This window comes from Pieris brassicae, chromosome 9 (genome assembly GCF_905147105.1).
Source record: "Pieris brassicae chromosome 9, ilPieBrab1.1, whole genome shotgun sequence".
In the NCBI taxonomy this organism is placed as follows: Eukaryota; Metazoa; Arthropoda; class Insecta; order Lepidoptera; family Pieridae; genus Pieris; species Pieris brassicae.
In genome coordinates, this window is record NC_059673.1 from 8,622,963 (window position 1) to 8,642,738 (window position 19,776).

The following is a 19,776-nucleotide window of genomic DNA, read 5'->3' on the forward strand; positions in this document are numbered from 1 at the left end:
CGAGACTCTGTGTTAAGAATACTGTACTATATTTTAAATGAATGCTAAATGGCCACGACCTATCTGAAAATTAATAACGTTAATGATCAGAAAGAGAAAATCTGTTCGTTTGCCCAACATTCGGCAAACGAGAAATAATACAAAAATAGACCATATCAAACACGATCAAATATAAACAAATGGAAGTATATTTTAATAGAAGTAGAGCTGTTATTTTCAGTTTCGCGATAAATTTCGTTACCCATCAAAGACTGATTGCGCAAAGACAATGATACTATTTTAAATCAAAGCAATTTCAGGGAATTAAATGATTACTGCTGCTTTTATGTCGACATCTCATAAACTGTACGTGAAATATTGCTTTTCATTTTCTTAGATCACCCTAAGATGTAGACGAGACTAATACTAATTTCGGCAACACTAAACATGCTGGATACATAGGTACAGTCAAATATTGCGTAGATTTGCAATAAACACCTTAATTGCAAATTGTATTAATTAAAAATAATTATTTAATATCTTTAAATTGGTATATAGGAACGATTGATAGTAAATGCAACTTAAGTGGATTGTTATATGTAACTTTGTTTATTTGTACCATTATTTGCACATTTCTGAAAATTACGAGAAATGTGATGGAGCCAAAATAACTTGTCTTTTTGTAAGGATCCATTATTCTTAAGACAACGCGGAACAATGAGTGAGCAAAAGTAACATTTTCCTTAAAGCTAATTTGATTTTCACAGAATCAATTTTATATTTCCCACGGTTTTATTCTTTAGAAAAATCATAAAACTTTGTTAGCGCGAAACTAAATTGTCTTGGCTTTTTCCGATGATTCATATTATGACTGTCGTAAAATGTGTAATGTATTGACAAAGTTGATATTCTGGCAACATTCAAATATATAAATTAGTTTTACCTATTAGTCGAAAGTATAATGTTTGTTTGTAACGTATCAAATTTATATTGGAACTAAATATAGCAAAATTATGTAAAAATTACAATTTATCTTGCTGATAAAACAATGTAAAACAGAATAAAATAACTTCAATGTACAATGCGTTTTAAATATAGAAGGCCCCTTTTTTAATAGCTACGGAAATCAAATGCCTTAATCTAATGGATTGAATAGCAATTGTGTTGGTTTACAACTATCGTATAGCAGTCGCAAATATAATTAAGAAAATAGATACAGAATATAGGGCCAAAGACCAAGAGTCTATTTCAGTTGTTTACTAGCCTCCAGCAGCTTCGCCCGAGTTTTTTTTATGACTTCTTCAATACATTTTTAAGTAATATTTTAATAATATTTTCAAAAGCAGATCTGTTAAGTCAAAATAGTAGTAGTAGCTAAATAGAATAAAAACAAAGTAAGCCGATATATTCCTGTCCACTTTGTTTTTCTTAAAAATACCACAAAATGACAGATGTCTATTAGATTTTGGCGGGAAAAAACATTTAGACGACTCAAAATATAACGAGATGAAAGAAAATGGTATGATGCTTGCCAATACTATGTTAGTGGAGAACGCTTTAAACTTTCGCCGTTTTATTATAAAAGCTTTGAGTATAAACCGAGTAGAATAGTACTCATCGATCTTATAATTTTAATTTAGCTTTAATTTAGATCTCTTAATTTAGTTTTTGATAAATATCATTATTTTTATTTCATATGACGTGTTCTGTGGAATGTGACTCAGAAATAAGTATTTAGAAAGTCTATTCGTAAAATTATGGCTCAGGACTCAGGCAGTATGTGTTTAATAATTTAAAATAAAATCAAAGCACAGTACTTTCGGAATAATCATATCAAATATGTTTATTTAAAAAAATGTGTCTTAATAACGCTTTTTAAAAACGTTTCCAACTAACTTCCGCACGAAACATAGTTATTAAGACTACAGTTCGTTTTTTGTGACAATTGTTTTGTAATTGCTGGAATTAAGTTGTATTTAAGCTTGATTCTACAATAAAAAATGAGTTTCCATTTGTATGGACAAGAAAACTACTATGCAGTACAAATAAAGAGAAAAATCTAGTACAAGAATTTAGTTTTCTCATAAATCAAAAACTGTGGGCGCCGGACGTAGGTGCAGTTTGGACAGTCAAATTTCAAATATGAACCTATAATTTTATGTACTACTTGTTCGTTTAGAATATATAATAGTATATTAGTAATATATGTATTAAGAAAAAACGAACCTGGTGTTAGTAATATTTTGAATAAAATCGTCGTTATAAAATTTCACAATCTTCGTCAGATGTGACGTGAGTTGTATAACCTAACATTAGTTAAGTTACCTTACCATTAGTTAGATATCATCGCACTCTGCGAATAAGAGCCCTTTACTTTGAACCACACTCATAAATTGTAATGTAAGATTTAGGAACTCTTCAATTAGTTAAGTTTTATTAATCCAGCGTTGCAACCCCGCAGCCCCTAATTTTATCTTAGTTAAAGCTCATATTTTAACAATTAATGTCAGTTGTTACCCGGCTTCAAATAAAGTGTTTCATTTAACATATAGGTATCTGTATGTATGTACTTTTTGTTACCACTCAATATGACTTTGCTGTGAATGGAAGCCTGGTTATCCATGTCACAGGTTTATTACACACACCTAGTTTGGAAACCAGCCCCCCAATACCTCCTCAACTGTAATTTTATTTATTGTTGTTAATGTTACATGGGAGAAAATAAATAAATAATTATTATTAATATCTGAGCATATCCATACAACAAACCCAGCAGAACTTAATTTGTGTATGCAATTTAACGATTTGGTATAAATACATTTGCGTCATACATAATTTATCTGGGTTCACTAGGTTCTGTCTAGATTTTACTGAACCTCGTAAAATAATCGTGTATTTTAATAGGATCATGCTATCTTCAATTGCAAGCAAGATAACATTATTTTGTAATCCTATACGTACAGCTAACATAAATTATATAATTTTACATATGTAACAAAAATATACTACAGATAAAGCCAAAAATAGAACACAAAATATAGTTCGAAAATTTACGAGAATAAAACTATAAAATTAATTAATACCTAATTTGGCTGTGCTGTATGATAGTGTGAAACTGATAGTATGTACGTAATCGACAAACGGACAAGTAACGTTGAATTACAAAAACGAATTTACTGTTCTTGAGAAAATAATTTTTACAACATTAGTCAACAGATAACGAATGGATTGGAATTGGCGACCTCAAAACGTTTTGCAACGATTTAGTACATTTACAGTGAAATTAAGAGAAATGCGAGCGCATATATTAAACCGCGACGTTACTCAGGCGTGACACATAAAAATATTTCATGTAATACATTACTAAGATGTGTGAGAATTATCAATTTAAAAACATCTTAGAGAATTTTTTTTTTACATTTTAGCTACGAGAAAATTCTTCCTTCATTTTCAAACTTAAACTCAAAATATCTTTATTCATATAGGTAAACAAGTACACTTATAAACGTCAAAAATAAGTTAATTGTAAAATTACATTTACTATCAGTTCGCAAGTCAAGGGCGGTAAGAATAACTGGCAAGAAACTTTCCGCCATTATTTTTAATCGCTAAGTTGGAGTCATACAAATTGTTTCAACTGGAGCACATCAATCCCAAGGATTAGGATCATTTAAGTATTCGTTAAATTTATAAAAAAGCTTTCTTGATTTAATACGAATTTATTTTGTGATAATTGTCTTATTTCCCTTGGGAGTTTGTTGTAAAAAGTTCTATTTCGCGTATTATACTGGTGAAAGTCACCATTTGTTTTAAAATCGTTTATATTCTTTTGTACACACAAGGCTTCAAGGATATATTGACCAGATAGTGTCATAATATTTAACTCCTTAAACCTATGCCGTACCGACTCCCTCGGAGAAACACAACAAATACCCCGAACAGCCCGCTTCTGCACGACAACCATGGATTAAACCTCTGCAGCAGCAGCCCAACGGTAGAATACCGTACGACATAACGCTGTGAAAGTAGCTATGATACACAATTTTATCCGTGTCCTTTATTTATTTATTTATTCATTTGGGAAACAAACAGATACATCTCTAAAAGTAGAAGTCAGAAAAGAAATATAAACATAAGAATTAAAGCATTGGATAAATCCACAAAAAGTTTCACTGATAAAAAAAGGATATAAAGCAAAACAAAACGTGACATGACAGAGAACAAAATATTTAAGTAGACAATACAAAGTTTATAGATCGGTAGAACGACAACAAAACACATACTAGAAGCCAAAATAAGAAGAAAGATACAAGGTTTACTACTCGAATAGTTGTTTCAACCTATTCTTAAATGAAGCAGTAGAGGAGTGCGAAAAAAGATCGATATTAGTAGTAGAATCAAAAGTAGAACACATCCTGTGAAGAGGCTCACGGAACCCAATGTTGGTTCTGGGAGTCGGAAGGTTAAAGGTTCTGTACGAGCGTAGAGATCTGGCAGGAATATAGAATCTTATGAGTTCGAGAAGATTTGAACAAGTTAATTCATGTACGCATATTTTTCTTATAATGACACAATCTATCCAACTGCGCCTAGTACTCAAAGAAAGTAAATTATATTTTTTTAAAAGCCCTACCACCGTTCATGCGACAATTTAAAGTACGTAAAAATTTCTTTTGTACAGCCTCCAGTTGTGTGACATATATAGCGTAGTAGGGATTCCAGATTGGACTAGCGTATTCCAACTGAGACTGCACAAGCGTCTTATAGAGGTGAATATATGTGGTTTTGTCTTTGAAAGGTTTGGTGACACGCGTTATGAAACCCAACATACGGTAGGCTTTATTAATAATCAAGCCTATGTGTTTATCTAGGGATAATTTGGAGTCAAGAAGGACCCCAAGATCCCTTACAGAGCCCACACGTTCGAGGGAATGGTTTCCAAGGGTGAAGTTGGCCGTGATTGTTTTATGTATTTTCCTTGTAAACACGATATGCTGACATTTACTGTATTTTAAGAATAATTTGTTTATTTTGCAGTAGTCACCTAGCCTATCGAGATCTTCCTGAATAAGTTCCACATCAGAAAGTGCAAGTCCTTGTCAGTAAACTGTCGGGTTTTCTTGCTCCAGAGCTCAGCCTATTCGAAAGAGTCTCTCTGTGTGGGCCCCACTGGAGTTTACTATCTATTGTTATATAGTAGTAGTGTATTGTTAGTTTATAACGAATGAGATAATTAATATAAAAAATCTGGCTTAAAAGTTGACCTTTGTCATCATCTTCTGGTTCACTATGGTTTGGCGTAGACAACTAGTCTGCACAGAAATTACTAAAATAGACACAAAAATTTGTCTGCCAATCCTTTTGAAAATCACCATTTTCACTTACATTTGATAAGTTCAAAACATTACCGCATTTAAAGGCAATATAATGGATATTATTTATTTATTCAAGTTCGCCACATCATAAATAATGCTATATCTCGAGTATACATAGCAAGTTAAAACAGTGGATTAGGTATCAGATAGGTACTTAATTCATCAGCCCACTACCGAATATATCTAGCTCTGTATAAGTAGTGTTTATTGCGTAATATGTATGAGAGGTGTCTTAAATACGTTTTAATTATAAACAAACATATCCAGACGCAAATCTCAGTCTAAAGGTCAATAAGTTACAAAATAACTGTATTTTCAGCGGACATATTATTAGTTAACTAGTTCAAGGCCCGAGACTGTAATAATAGAGGTTTCTTGGAAACTCGCTAAATGTAGCGCTGGTATTATTTGTGATGAGAGTAATTTTAAACCGTTTATTTGAATAATAAAAATAAAATCATATTCAATAGAATATTATATAAAATAAATCACGAGTATAACATGTATTATTGAAGTACTTGCCCATCTTATGTACTTTAATACATTTTTATTTTTTCTTTACACACAGTGGTTGCCTCGAAGAGATCACTCGTAAGCGATAAGGCCGCCCGTTGCCCTCCTTTTGATTCTATTATGTTATTTTTTTTTAATATAGTAGTAGTATAACGAAGTGTAAATAAATAAATCAATGGCACTACAACCTTTTTTAGGTCTGGGCCTCAGATTGTGTATCTGTTTCATGATCATTGTTTAATCGAATAGGCAAGTAGATGATCAGCCTTCTGTGCCTGACGCACGCCGTCGACTTTTTGGGTCTAAGGCAAGCCTCCTCACAATGTTTTCCTTCACTGCTCGAGCTAATGAATGCGCACATAGAAAGAAAATCCATTGGTGCACAGCCGGGAATAGAACCTACGACCTCTGGGATGAGAGTCGCACGCTGAAGTCACTAGGCCAACCCTGCTCAATGTTATATAGTATTGCTAATAAGTATAAGGTTTTAACAATGCAAAACTTTTTTATTTACATAAAAAATTATAAATAACTGGCGAGTGCTCATGAATTAAAGTGGTGTTTTTTTTCTTCATTTAATGGTGTTTATTTAATCAAATATAATTTTCGTTAGATATAGGATTTAATATTACAATAATAGCGTGGACGACATTCTTAAAACTGAATATAAAACTGGCTATCCGGTAAGCTGAAATGTAATAGGTAATAATAATATAACCAGTATATTTGACGCCAAAATGAAACCCTCTTAATTTACACTTTCCCAGGAACAGAAATGGCACTTTATTTGAACCGAAATATCACTCAGATGATCCTAAACGCTACAATGTAGGATCAAAACAAAATAATGTTCATGTTATTGCCCCGTTTCTGAAGTTTATTTGAACATATAATGCAACTGTCAAAAGGTGTCAAGTGATTCGTGTTTATACTGAGCTGAAAGTGTTTTCAGACAGCTGGATGCACTTATGAAAATTATATTATAGGTTGGTTTCCTGGTTTGCCGTTGAGACGAACGTACATTCAGCAACATTGTGGAAACAGTAAAACAGTTAAATTCTAACGTGATATAAGGCTATTTTTTTTAGATATACATTAATTAGCCTTACAGACTATGCCAATACGATAATGTCGAGAAAAAATAAATATAATGTAATAAAGTAGTGTATACATAATATACACAATGAACCCGGGGCGTTCTAACATTTTCTAAGTGTATATTTCATGCAGACGTTGATATTAGTAACCACTAAGGCTTTGGATGTCGTTTGAATCGCAGATACCAATGGATCTTTATGGTTAAAAAACTACAGTATCTCGTACAGTGAAAGATAACATCGCGCTTGAAAAACTAAAATAAAATATATGTATAGATTTTCTATATTATTTATTTATATTACAGCTTTCTGTGACTACAATATATGTTTTACTGGCTTATGTCGTTTCCCATTAATATGATTTTTGTAGTTGTACTTTGAAACCTCATACCCATAAGGAACATTTTTCTATGCTACCGCAAAGAGACTGTTCGCATTTCTGGAATAAAAATCTAAGTACTACATATTCAACTACATTTTTACGTCTTCCCGTGAAATTTTTAATTGTTTTCTCTCCAGAAAAACCTTTATCAGAGTTCAAGGAATAAATAAATTTAAAAACAATTACTCAGGCATATATTTTGAGATTTTTTTATATAGATTTATCCTAACTATACAAACTATCTGAAAAGATATAATATGCGACAGTTGTGTTAAGTCCAAGAAACTAGAGATAGATACTACCAAAATAAAATTAAAAAGTAATAGTATTTAGGCATACGCTTAACATTTACAATAAATATACATCATATACTTAACATAAAATATTCAATGTCCCTTTTGCAAATTAGCTCTGCGTAAATATTTTCAAATGATTCATAAATCTTAAAACTATGGAAGATAAGATATAAGATCCTATTACATTATTTTTTGTATTTATTAGATTAAACATCGGTAGACGCGAATAGCAGGCGATAAAAATAATCGTTACAAGCTGAGAAACAGGTCGAATACTTAAAAATCAATAGAATGACTCCATTAAATCGCTCACAAGCGTTTCATTAGGGACGTTAAGAAAACCGCGAGTGTTTTTCTGGAAATAGATTAGTTATCGTGTAGGAACTGGTTTATTTTTAATCCACTTTTTCAACTTTAGTGGATTTTAATTCGACATTTATTTCCCTGAATTTCTCCGCAAACCAAGTAGCACATACAAAGTGCATATTTATTTTATAAATTAATATAGTGTCTTTAAAAAATTGATATACGGCCCTAAATTACAAGTGTTTTTTTGACAGAACAAGAAACTGCTTTCAAACGCTCAGTTGTGGAACGGCGAACGAGGTGACAAGGGTGGAATTTCGTATTCTGACTCGACGTCCGATGATGAAACGGAGCTGCAGGTATTAATCCGAACAATTTATCTGAACTCTCTCCATGGTAAATGCAGAGTTTCCCCACATCTCTACGCAACGCCAAAGGATCATGCCGATCGGAAAGGGATAAGCCGTGGACGATTGGAACTGCTCTTCGTTGAATACGGTCAAGTGGAAGAAGCTGGTACTGGAAAGCCCCCGTACCCCATCAGAGGTGTGAATAGTACTCCATATGGGGCCGAATTTGCGGCCTTTATACGGTTACAAGGGGTGGCCCGGAGTAAAGTACCATGAGCACACCAAGCCTTTTGTCCAAACGACTCCGAAACTGAAGGTTGTTTGATATGGTAACACCAAGTATGCCGATGCTGGCTGTTTAAGAAGAGTGTCTTCGAAAAGAGGAGTAGCGACAAAGGTTGTTTTTAGCGGAAAAGGTCTTAGGATTAAATGAATCTCTCAACTGCCAGAAGGCTCGCGAGATCACTTCCGACCTTTACAGTCTGAAAATTTTTATATAACATCCAAGCTCACATAACAGTACGCCATTGGTATGCGACGCAATGCCGCCTACACTGCATTCGATTCAAACAAAATTAGCATCTGTCAATCAGTGTGACGTAATGTCAAGCACGTCGCCATCAGCTGTCATATGGCCAGACTAATATACGCCTAATTACTTGAAGATAAACATGCAATTAGCGTAATTATATGACGAGACGGAAATCAAATAGAAATGTAGAAAACAATAGTTAGTTTTGTGAATAAAACTGAATTTATGGGAGCTAATCGCGAGTCTAGACCCCGTTAAGATAATGTTTTGTATTACATAATTTTACGAACATTACTTTAAGTATACTCCTTCAAATATATGTCTCGATTCATATTTGAATTCATGATGAGTTAACCGAGGTTTTAATAACAATATAAGATGAAAAAAAGAATGCCAACTAATATCAGTAACTACAAAATCATTGAAACAAGTAAATATAATTTCTAAAAAACTATATTACACAAAACAATTACCAAACATTACACAAAATTAAATGAAGCAGATTGATCTAGAATGATAACTAACGCCACCTTGTGATAGCGTACAGAACACATACAAAATTGTTCTGCTAAGACTGTGTAAAAATCTAATTTCAGTTGTTTCCACGTTGAATCGATTTGTTACTAAGCCTCGACAACAGATGGCGTTATAACGAAAATAGAAAAGTTCTAAACAGATGGCGTATCGAGAAAGCAAATCTATAAATAAAGGCATATTTTGCGAAGAATGAACAGATTTAGCCAATGATTTGGCAATCAAGATACATTGAACACATGAGAAATTATAAATGGAATAATATGAGTAACGAAATCTTTATTTGTAGCAAAAATTAAGCTTCAATGTATAAAGTCAAAAGCAATGTTGCAGCAGAATGTTGATCTCTGACTGAGGTGATCATAAAATACTTGTTTATGAAATATTATTGTTGGATTGGTTTACTATTATGTCAAGTTTAAAAATATGAAAGACTAGCATTCTTTTCTAGACTAAAATTTGGCTTTCTCTGATTTTTCATTTTGACCAAATTTAGGGCATTACAATAAAATGCTACCTATTTTTTAGTATTCAGGGTATAATGTCACACATACACCCTTGAACTCTGTAATTTGCGATCACTATCAAGATATGAAAAACTGGTACGGGTTTTCCTGAGTTAGGGTTATTAAATAATAATATAAAAAGAAAAGAGCGTACCAATTCTTAAAAGGCCGGCAATGTACTTGCGAGTCTTTTGGCCATGCCACTCCATAGGCGGGAATAAAAAAAAATCTTCCATTCAACTCTAAGAAAAGCACAGAAACATTTCGACAAATTTAAATAATACTACTGTAAGGGTGTGTTGAGAATTAAACTCAATTGTCCTTAAGAAAGTAAGTTATTGTTCTTCTTGATACAATTGTACGAGCCAAAGCTGTACATTTTGCTCACTCAGGCTATCTTAGAATTATAAGCGTGATAATTGTACGTGCCAAGGTTCGTACATTTTTGCTCATTTACAATCATGACAAATTCCTATGTTTGTTCGTGCCATGGATGTACATTTCGATCACTTATAAGCGTGACGATTTCCCAAATCGTCGGAGTTACACCCCGAGAGCATAGCCAGACGTAGGCACTCTCACTGACTGTTAGAATTGTATTCATTCGGTACATAGCAATTAGCACGTCATTATTTCACTCGTAATCTATTGTAGCACGCGAGTGGTTAATATAGAGTAAATCAATAAACCTCTATTATTTAAAGCATCCCGTTGACCCAGGAACCGTACAACAATATTGATTGCATTACAGTATGTACATACAATATGAGTAAGCTAACAATGAACCGTAGGGAGGACGCGGGGCATCGCAACCCTTATATTCATCTAGATAAGGCAATACTTTGACACCGGTCAAGAAAAGCCACTGAACATCCACAACCAGACGACGGAGGGCTATCGTACTCGCAGACGTCTATCAGCTAGCGAATTCCACGAGCTGTTTTTTTTGGCCTTTACAGCTCAGCTCATTAAAATATTGTGCCGTTTTGGCCAGCGTAGCTCGGCCGGAATGGGTGTTTCTCCACGACTAGCGTAAGGGCGTCTGCTGCGAGTCGCGGGTTGGTCAATCGCCTGAAGGCCAGGACGGCAGCTGAGTGGTGTGAGCGACGTACGAAACATTACTTCATACTTCACGCCTTCACCGGTGAAGTCGGTTTTTTATCTGTTTTTGACTATTATTATTTGCTAGTAGTTAGCTGCAGTGATTGAATAATCTGGATCCGTTCGAACATGTCGGAGCCTCTTACGGGCCCTTTTTGTGTGTGTATTGATTGATGATTTTACGCACCAACATTACCTCACGTAGAAGGACACACTAATACCCATGTTACTCCTCTTATTCAGGAGGAAAGAGGGGCGAGAGAGAACCAAAGAGGCCTTTTTTTGCGAACAGCGCCTATGAGCTTACGAAAAGGCATGCCGCTATCGAGCTAGACTCCAGATATTAAACGGACGTAATTTTTCTCGGGAAATAGCGAGAGCACCGGGGTTGCCCCTGTCAAAGAGAACTGTGATGCTCTTCTCGGGATTTATTTGGAAGCCCCATTTCCGAAACCATTCGCCTAGGGAAGTTGCGGTCTGGAGTTGTCCACGATTGGCACCTTTATGTATGTTGGTGGTATAGAGGGCTAGCTCCACATTGGGAGTTCTAGGAATGTCGCCGGTGAACAGCGTGAATGGAAGGGGCGAGTGGACCGAGCCTTGAGGGACTCCGGCCCTGATGGGTCGAGGGGACGATGCCGTGCTTAGTAGAACTTCGCATTATAAAGAAGCCGCGCGTGTGTGTGTAGTGTGATATTGTTTACGGCAACGCGAGTTTGTCGAGATACACTTCACAATTTGTGGTATCAAATTTTTATAATGACATCTTAAAAGCAATAAAAACAAATTCCAACAATGTATTAACCACATAAAAGAGATTCCTAAGTTCTCATATCGTAAACCTTTAGGATCCGCTACACTATAAAAGTTTTATTTCAGCCGTCGTAAAATAATATGTAATTATATTTTCATTCCTAAAATAAAGCCACCAATTAAAAGTATATAATTAATACTTAAAATACAGATTAAGTAAGATATTAGACCGTCGTTCTACAACTGAGCATTTTTAATGCAGTTTTTGACGCGCTCCAACAACTATGTGAAACTAGCTGAATTTCAGATTCAATGCAACTTAAGGTCCTTCAATAAAAGAGCGTACCGATTAAAAGGCTGACTAAGTCACTTACGAACCTGCTGGCAATGTGAGTGTTTATATTGTTATATAAAAAAATACATATTTTTAGTAACGTATTAGACCAATGCGAGCGCGGCCCAGTCTGTATCGTTATATATTCGTTTGTGTAAAACTTCTATTATACCCTAGACATTAAACCAGACAATAACATTTCTTAGGTTAGAATATTATTTCAGATACCAAAGACAACCGCCTTAAGAAACCGATATATGTGCTCTATTATTAAAGGGCCAATAACGAGAACCCTACTTTGGATTTTAAATATCTCCAGGTTGCGACATCAGCTGTACGGATATTGAAAAATTATGAAACAAACTTGGGGAACGTTTGGAATCAGAGTACTGAGGTCTTTAAAAACACATATTGTACTCACTTCCATGATGAGTCGTAGAGTGTCTGCCCGGGCGACGCGTTCGCTGAGCCTCCGGGCTGCACGCACCAGCCTCGGAATGCTCTCCCGGCTTAACCACTCCCCGAATTCTGTGTACGGACACTACACTTCACTTTTGAGGTTTGGGTATTCAATTTGGAAGTATAAGCGAGTTGTTAGAAGCTAAGGCTTGGATAAACTGGCTGGAAAAAGGTTTATGCGATAGCTGAAGCAGTCGAAAGATAAAAAATTATATATGTATTGACAAGTCTCACAAGTTGATGCTGTCATGTGATAGTCGTTTTAGCGTCTGTAGACCAATCACTACCAAGTGACGCTGTTGTTTTTTTAGGATTTAAACTGTTCCTTTAAAAAAAAATGTTTTGTCACTTGATGCTGATGGAATGTCAAATTAAATGTTAATAAAATTGAGAAGGACTAAAATGCACTGAACAACATATTTGAATGTTTAGTCAAAGATTGGACTATATATGTTGATGACAATTCACAATCATTAACTTAAATTAAGCGAAATAATGTTAATTTGAAAAAGAAAAGCAACTATATAGAACTGAGAGTTATGTGTAACTTTTTCACAATCTATTTGAATCGTTTGAAAAAGAAAGCTCATTTATTTGTTTTATTATTTAAGCTTTCAAAATGTAAGGAAGAAATAGAAAAACAACAGCATGTTGATTCGCTAAACATCAAGAACAAGGACATACTAAAATTAGTCATATTGTATTGTGCATTGCAGTTAAGACAGTCGCGAAGAACGTCGGAAGCCATTAATTATACAAAACGACACAGTACAGACAAATGCGATGTATTAGTTTTATGATCTATGCACAAGACACAGTTAATAAATTCCATTCCATTTTGATTTTACTATAGAACAATTACATAATGAAAATTTAAAGAAAATAGATAGATTTGTATTAGAGTATGGATTTTAGACGTGCTAGTTGTATACTGTTTTTAATGTTACAGAACAGCATATAAAAGACTGAATGGTAATGGGTGGGACACATAATAAGAAAAGGGAAAATGGTCAAAGTTGACAGAGTGGTACTCTAGGGAGAGAAAGAAGGCGCGACATTAGGCATACAACATGGGAAGCATACATACTAGCGAAGGACAGATCACATGGCGATATTTAGAGGAGGCCTTTGCCGAGACTAGCTGATTTTGGTAATAACACAATAAAAGCTTATTTTCTTTTCTTTACGTTAGTGGGTAAAAAAAACCAATAGGGAAAAAATTTACATTGTAAACACACTGATTTTACAGGAAAACATAATTGGATAATTATATTTTATTCAGGATAATTGGAAAGTTCTGGGTCAGTGTAATAAGTTTTAACAGTACAGTGTCAGTATCTAACTACGTGAGTTTAGATTTAAATAAAGCGATTAGAGGTTTAAAATTAGTTCGATATTTTTGTGTCAACCATTTTTAATAAAGTTCTCCGAATCTCTTATTTCGATACACATATTATATAAAGAGCATTGTTTTTTTAGTTTGAAGCTATGAAAGCCATGACTTAAGGCAATTGAAGTGTATTTGATCTAATCAAGTCTAGTAATGAAATTAATATTTAAAAGTCGTTTTTATATGCGTCTAAAAGCTTTGAGTAACGTCAAAGTTATTATCCATCGTCTGCGAGTGTATCGCTTTTAAATGTATCTAATATAAGTTAATGCGTATTACATTATGACTAATCCACCTATATTTAAATGTTATTCGTACTTGTACAAAAGAATGTTATAAATAAATCGTATTATTTCAGTTGTGAGTTACTTTTGTTTAATGAAACAATATGTTTTACTTTGTGTAAGCCTAACATGAAAAGTATGGTTGACTTTATTTGTCGACTTTAAGTGTACATTTTGACTCATATGAAGTGGTCTTGACGATAATGTATTTCGCAATATAAAATTTACACTTTATTTTCCTAGTCCAACTGCTATTTAGAATTATTAGCCTAGAATTACTAGAATTCTTATCAAAATCTAAACAAAAATAATTTTAGCTTATAACCGTATTTTTGAAACTATTTTGATATAAAAATATCTAATAGCATTAATATCCGATAAAAGCATAATCGTATTAATAACTACAAAGCTCTACATTATTCTATATTAAGCAACTACGAAGCAACATTTTTAATCAAATGTAACTGACCTATGGCGTCTTTGGTAATGATTTCTCGTGTTACGAATAAATGTTTCGGATCCATGTTGTATTCGTTCAATGTTCGATTTAGAGAATTTTGTACAATTTCAATTGTGTTCTGAGTATCACGAAAATTAATAATGGAATACTCGGTTTCTATACCCACTACTGGCTAATAAACACATAACTTTATTCGTTTTCGGTATGAATGCGTAAACAAAACACTATCATAGCAACATATACTAAATTTATGATTAAATAATTATATCTGAGTCTGACGTTTCCAGGGTTCTCAACGTTACAAGACTGCTTAACTTAATGCCAACATCGTTTCTTAATTGATATTTGATGCTCTAACAAAACACCCAAATAAAAAGAACGAAACTAAATTTCGATTCAGTTAACTCGTATCCATAGGCGCTAAAATAGCAAGTATATTGTGATGTGAGAAGTCAATAGAAATCGCTGTTAGACGTTTTTTTTGTATTGCAAAATACTCTTGAAAACAAAACAATAAACACAATATAATTTATAAGAATAGGCACTAATAGGCGATCTAACTCCCTAAATCTATGCCATCAGAGCGCAATATTGCATATTGGTAGGAGCAACATAACAGCCAAAGGAGCATTTCTGATATAATTAATAGCGTACGGTACGTGCTTCGTAGCACACTCAATAGAAATGAAAAAATTACAAGTAGTGCCGAATAGACGAACTTCTGTGTCCGTTCCATTGAAAAAAATTCATACTGTCACAGTTTACGTGAGTACACATAAATACATTATCTAACTATTACCAACACGTCGTCAATAATTATGGTCCTACATTCTTTTTTAGCAGACCATTACATAAAACAAAAATTTGGCATGGGAATCGCAAACTTAACTTCCCAAATAGTGCTCAGAGAGTAAGAAAGACAGTTAGCCAGTATTATGTGTTTTCTCTTCTCTAGTCGGTAGGTCAAGCTTAAGCGTAGTGGTTATCTGGGTAGAGACTGGAGCAGATTATCTACCTGCACCATCTTTACAAGGGTTTTATTCCGTGGAGTTTTAAGGATGATTTTTTACTCGATCGATTCATTTAGCTGGTCTCTTGTATATTTTTCAACATAAAACTAAATTTTATCATAAAATAGAGTTACAATTATTTCGAAAAACGTCTTAAACAGGATTGCGATCTATTTTGAAATTTTATTACATGTTGATAGTTTTATATCAAGCACATAATATTTATTATTTACGTCAATGTTTTATTTGCGTTACTATCTGTGAAATTAGATTATTTAGAGGATATTTCCAAAATAATTTACACCGTAATAAAAATAACATCTTTATTGTATTGTATTTATATGTATGTATAATATCATATATGGGTGGACCGAGTTGAATGAAGTTTTTTGTATGCGTTTGGGTGGCGGGCGCCCTGTAAAGTTATTAATGTAGAGTTTTGGATACTTATGCCACCGATACATTTTTAATAAAGGATTTTTTAAAGAATAAACGCTTTATCGTTAACTAGTCATATTTTCTATAATTCAATAAATCGGTATTCTTGTAAACAAAAAAAAACTCATATTTCACAAACAAGTTTCCTTAAGAATAATTTTTATTTCCTAATCTGTTAGACTGTTTTTGTCATCACAACAGCGAATTTTTTTCGCATTTACTACAAGAACTACATAGAGTTAAATTTTATTACCATAATATTGTTAGAGAATTAAAGGTCGAATATTCGCAGACATCCGAAAATACAGGTTTGGCTCAAAGAGCACATTCACGAAGGAATTATTTGTATTTACCTCAGAGATTGATTATGCGATAAACATTCAGAGCAACCTCTGCCAACTGACTCATGCCAAATGCCTCTAAATTATGGATATAATACGCCAAACGACTATTAAAAATTCATTTGGGTTGTTTGTCGAAAGTCGAAATTTAATACATTTTATTTTTATTTCTATCAAACAGCTTCAAAATACATTATTAAGTAAACATATAGGTATATAACCCCTTAACTTTTAGTACTTTACACTAGGTATCAACCCTGTATAGTCACTTTAAGTAATATACCAATAAACGTGTATAGGTAATTTATTCTGTTTAGTTTTTATGTATGCAATTAATGAAAGAAAAGCAACTCTTTAGAAAAAGTGTGTTGATCCGTACTTTTATTAAGTGTAAAAGTTCTTATTACACTTCAAATAGCTAAAACGCGGTTTGTCCTCAGATTTCAGTCAAATAGGGAACTCATCTCTTGAACTAAATTAAGGTATATATTTCTGATTTATTATATATAATAAATCAGAAATATATAGATAAGAATAATAACGTTAATAATACATTCATCAATCATCATAATCGTCATAGTGTGAAGTATTTCACGGTCACTGGAATAGGTGACAAAAGACACATCCAATGTGTTAACAGAACAAAAATAAATATGTAAAGACTAGTGAAAGGGCATTCTAACACCAATGTAGCATGAGTCGAACCTATTTCTGTTTTCATAGTAAAGTACATCTTCTTTTATTACGATTTCGGATTGTTTGGGGTTAACTTCCATGGCACATTTATAAAAGAAAGCCGTAAATATGATAAATGAAAGAATAATTTTTATATTACTGTATATACTGTCGGAGCAATGTATAAAAAATTGGTGCGGCAACATACAGCTGACAGTTACGCCTTTGCTCCGATGATTTTTTTAAATTCACCAATGTCTTAAGATATAATAAATAGAAATAGTTATAATATACATCTTTACGCGAGACGGTTACCATATATAAAAAGTTAATCTTCAAGGTCACTCAAGAAGTCATATGTAACGGATTCCGAATAATTTTAGCGGCGGAACTGCGCAACGACGTCCTGTTTATGAATACTCTATATCTGCCAATACGTTTATAATTCTGTTATATTTCGTAGTATATTTGGTTTTATTATAAGAGCTTATTAAAATTTATATATTCCTTGTATACAACTACGTTTTTTACCCATCTTTTCAGTATACACTAGAATGACACCAGAACTCTTAAATCGCTATTTTATTTTTGTTAATTGCCAATAAATATTTATTTATTATTATAGCCACTTAACCTGTAGATAAATCTTAATTAAACAAAATTACTTTAATGCCAAATCTTTCAGTAAAAAGGTTTATTGTTTTTGCCAACAAAACCTAAAACGTAAATTTTTTTTTAGCACGAATTGACTTTTTATAACATCGCTTACAATAATAAAATTATAATTAACAAAATAGTTTTGACATTAATTACAATTTTGAATTCCACCATATAAATAGCAGCAGGTGCCCTGCAGAATCCAATCACCAATAACCGTCAATCGACAGCTGAAGTCAAAGAAAATGTCATCTTGGCGTCGCGGTACAAATTAGCTATGTGATTCACAGCGATAAAGATCAACTATCTATTAATCGTTCAACATGGTCATTACACCAATCTGCTTTAACGAACCTTTGAATTTAATAGGGATTAGAAAATAGCCAAGAAAAATATTCTGTAATTGAACGTACATAAAGTATAGGGCCTTAGAGGAAATCTCCATTTTTGAATTCAATTCAAATTGTAGATGTTGAAATGTTCCTAATGTATTTAATTAATGTAGCATAACGCACTTCATACTTTAAAATCCAAAACACTTGAATGGATTTATAAATAGAGCACAAAATATCAGCATTTTCTAAATTTTATAAACCGACAACATAAATAGACTTCCAATACTTTTAAATCAAAGGAAAATACAATGAGACCTTTGTAAACAGAAACGTATGTATGTTTTACGTAACAGCAAATAAATTGTCACCACCCAAAATAACAGATTTTTTTTCAGAAATGTCAACGCACAAACACTTACACACTTTCGACCTTAGACCTAACTAATTAGGGCCTAAATTCCTTCAAAGTTCACAGAGGAAAGTAAAAGACAGTGATCACGTACATCGTTACTCTTATCACATCGCGATAGATGTTATTTTTGAATGACGGAAGAGAGATAGTTTGCACATAGCGGAGCAGCTAAACCGTTCTAAATTCGTCTACATCTTTGGCACGGCACTGGGGCAAGGACGCCTTGCGCCCATGCAGATTGATTGACCGATAAATCTTGGATAATGAGACGAGGTCCAGTAGAAATCACACCTGATCTCCGCAGGCATAACCTTATAAACAAATAAAATCCAGACTATTACCGCCGACTATTTCAATAGCTTGCCTTAAATATAGCGAGAATGTTTTAGCATCTCCTACATTCGTTTCATTTTTCGCCAGCCAATTGGCTTCGTCGGAAAATGCCAATACTGTTTCATTATATTTAAAAAATAATGCAAAACGTGAGGCAATGGAACAAATATCATTGACAAGCCGCAGTTTGCACATATATAATTTGTGTATTGAACGTTTGTAACGTTTTCTACAAAACGTCCAATTTCTGTTCTAAAGCAAAGATCGAAATTTATATCGCGAGATCTTGAAACAAAACAATAACTATATATTAAGGACGTATCGTATATAACTCAAATTGCGAATTTTAGAATTTGCTAAGTCATATACTGATAATATTGGTAAACTAATAAAATCCCCCAGCAACACAACACTAAATATAAATGCTGTTATCGTTAATGTCGACATTAATCTTGTATAAAGACACGACGACAGACTCAGATACAATTATAGATGGTTAATCTACCCGTTAATAGAAACTTGGTTTGTGTACTTTCTGTTTGCGTAATATTAAAGCTGGCTATTTCTAAACCATACAAATAAATGTATTTAGCGATAATTTTACTGTCTATTAACAACATGTTTGCGAAACCGGATGTGATTTACAATTGTGTTGTGTCAAAAGTTTTGTAATGCTTCTACAGACCGACCGAGGTGTTTAAAATATAATTTAATAACTTGCGTATACACGTGTAAACTGTAGTGTAACTTCACTGTCACTCGCGTGTAAACACTGTCACGTGTAGGGAGGGGGTTACAAGGGTTTTATTACGTGTTCAAGCCACGGGCGCGCGTCCGTCGCTCTCGGTCACCCCACTATAACTGTCCTACTACATACGGATTGATATGTGATTGATACGTCCGAATAAAATATTATGTTATTAA

At 33.4% G+C, this 19,776-nt stretch overlaps 1 protein-coding gene across 3 annotated transcripts in view; it reads right to left on the reverse strand.

Moving 5' to 3' along the window:
* LOC123714043 (obscurin) overlaps window positions 1-19,708 on the reverse strand; it is a 116,637-nt gene extending 96,929 nt beyond the window's left edge. The window contains exons 1-2 of one of the 3 annotated variants that reach the window (XM_045668091.1): window positions 14,661-14,834; window positions 12,480-12,586 (exon numbers count right to left, since the gene is read on the reverse strand). In XM_045668091.1, coding sequence (XP_045524047.1) covers window positions 12,480-12,586; window positions 14,661-14,715 — 162 coding nt within the window. In that variant the 5' untranslated portion in view covers window positions 14,716-14,834. Of the gene's footprint in view, window positions 1-12,479; window positions 12,587-14,660; window positions 14,835-19,663 lie in introns of those variants that run through there. The other 2 variants (XM_045668093.1, XM_045668092.1) reach the window with 2 other exon arrangements.
* Window positions 19,709-19,776: the final 68 nt, after the last annotated feature.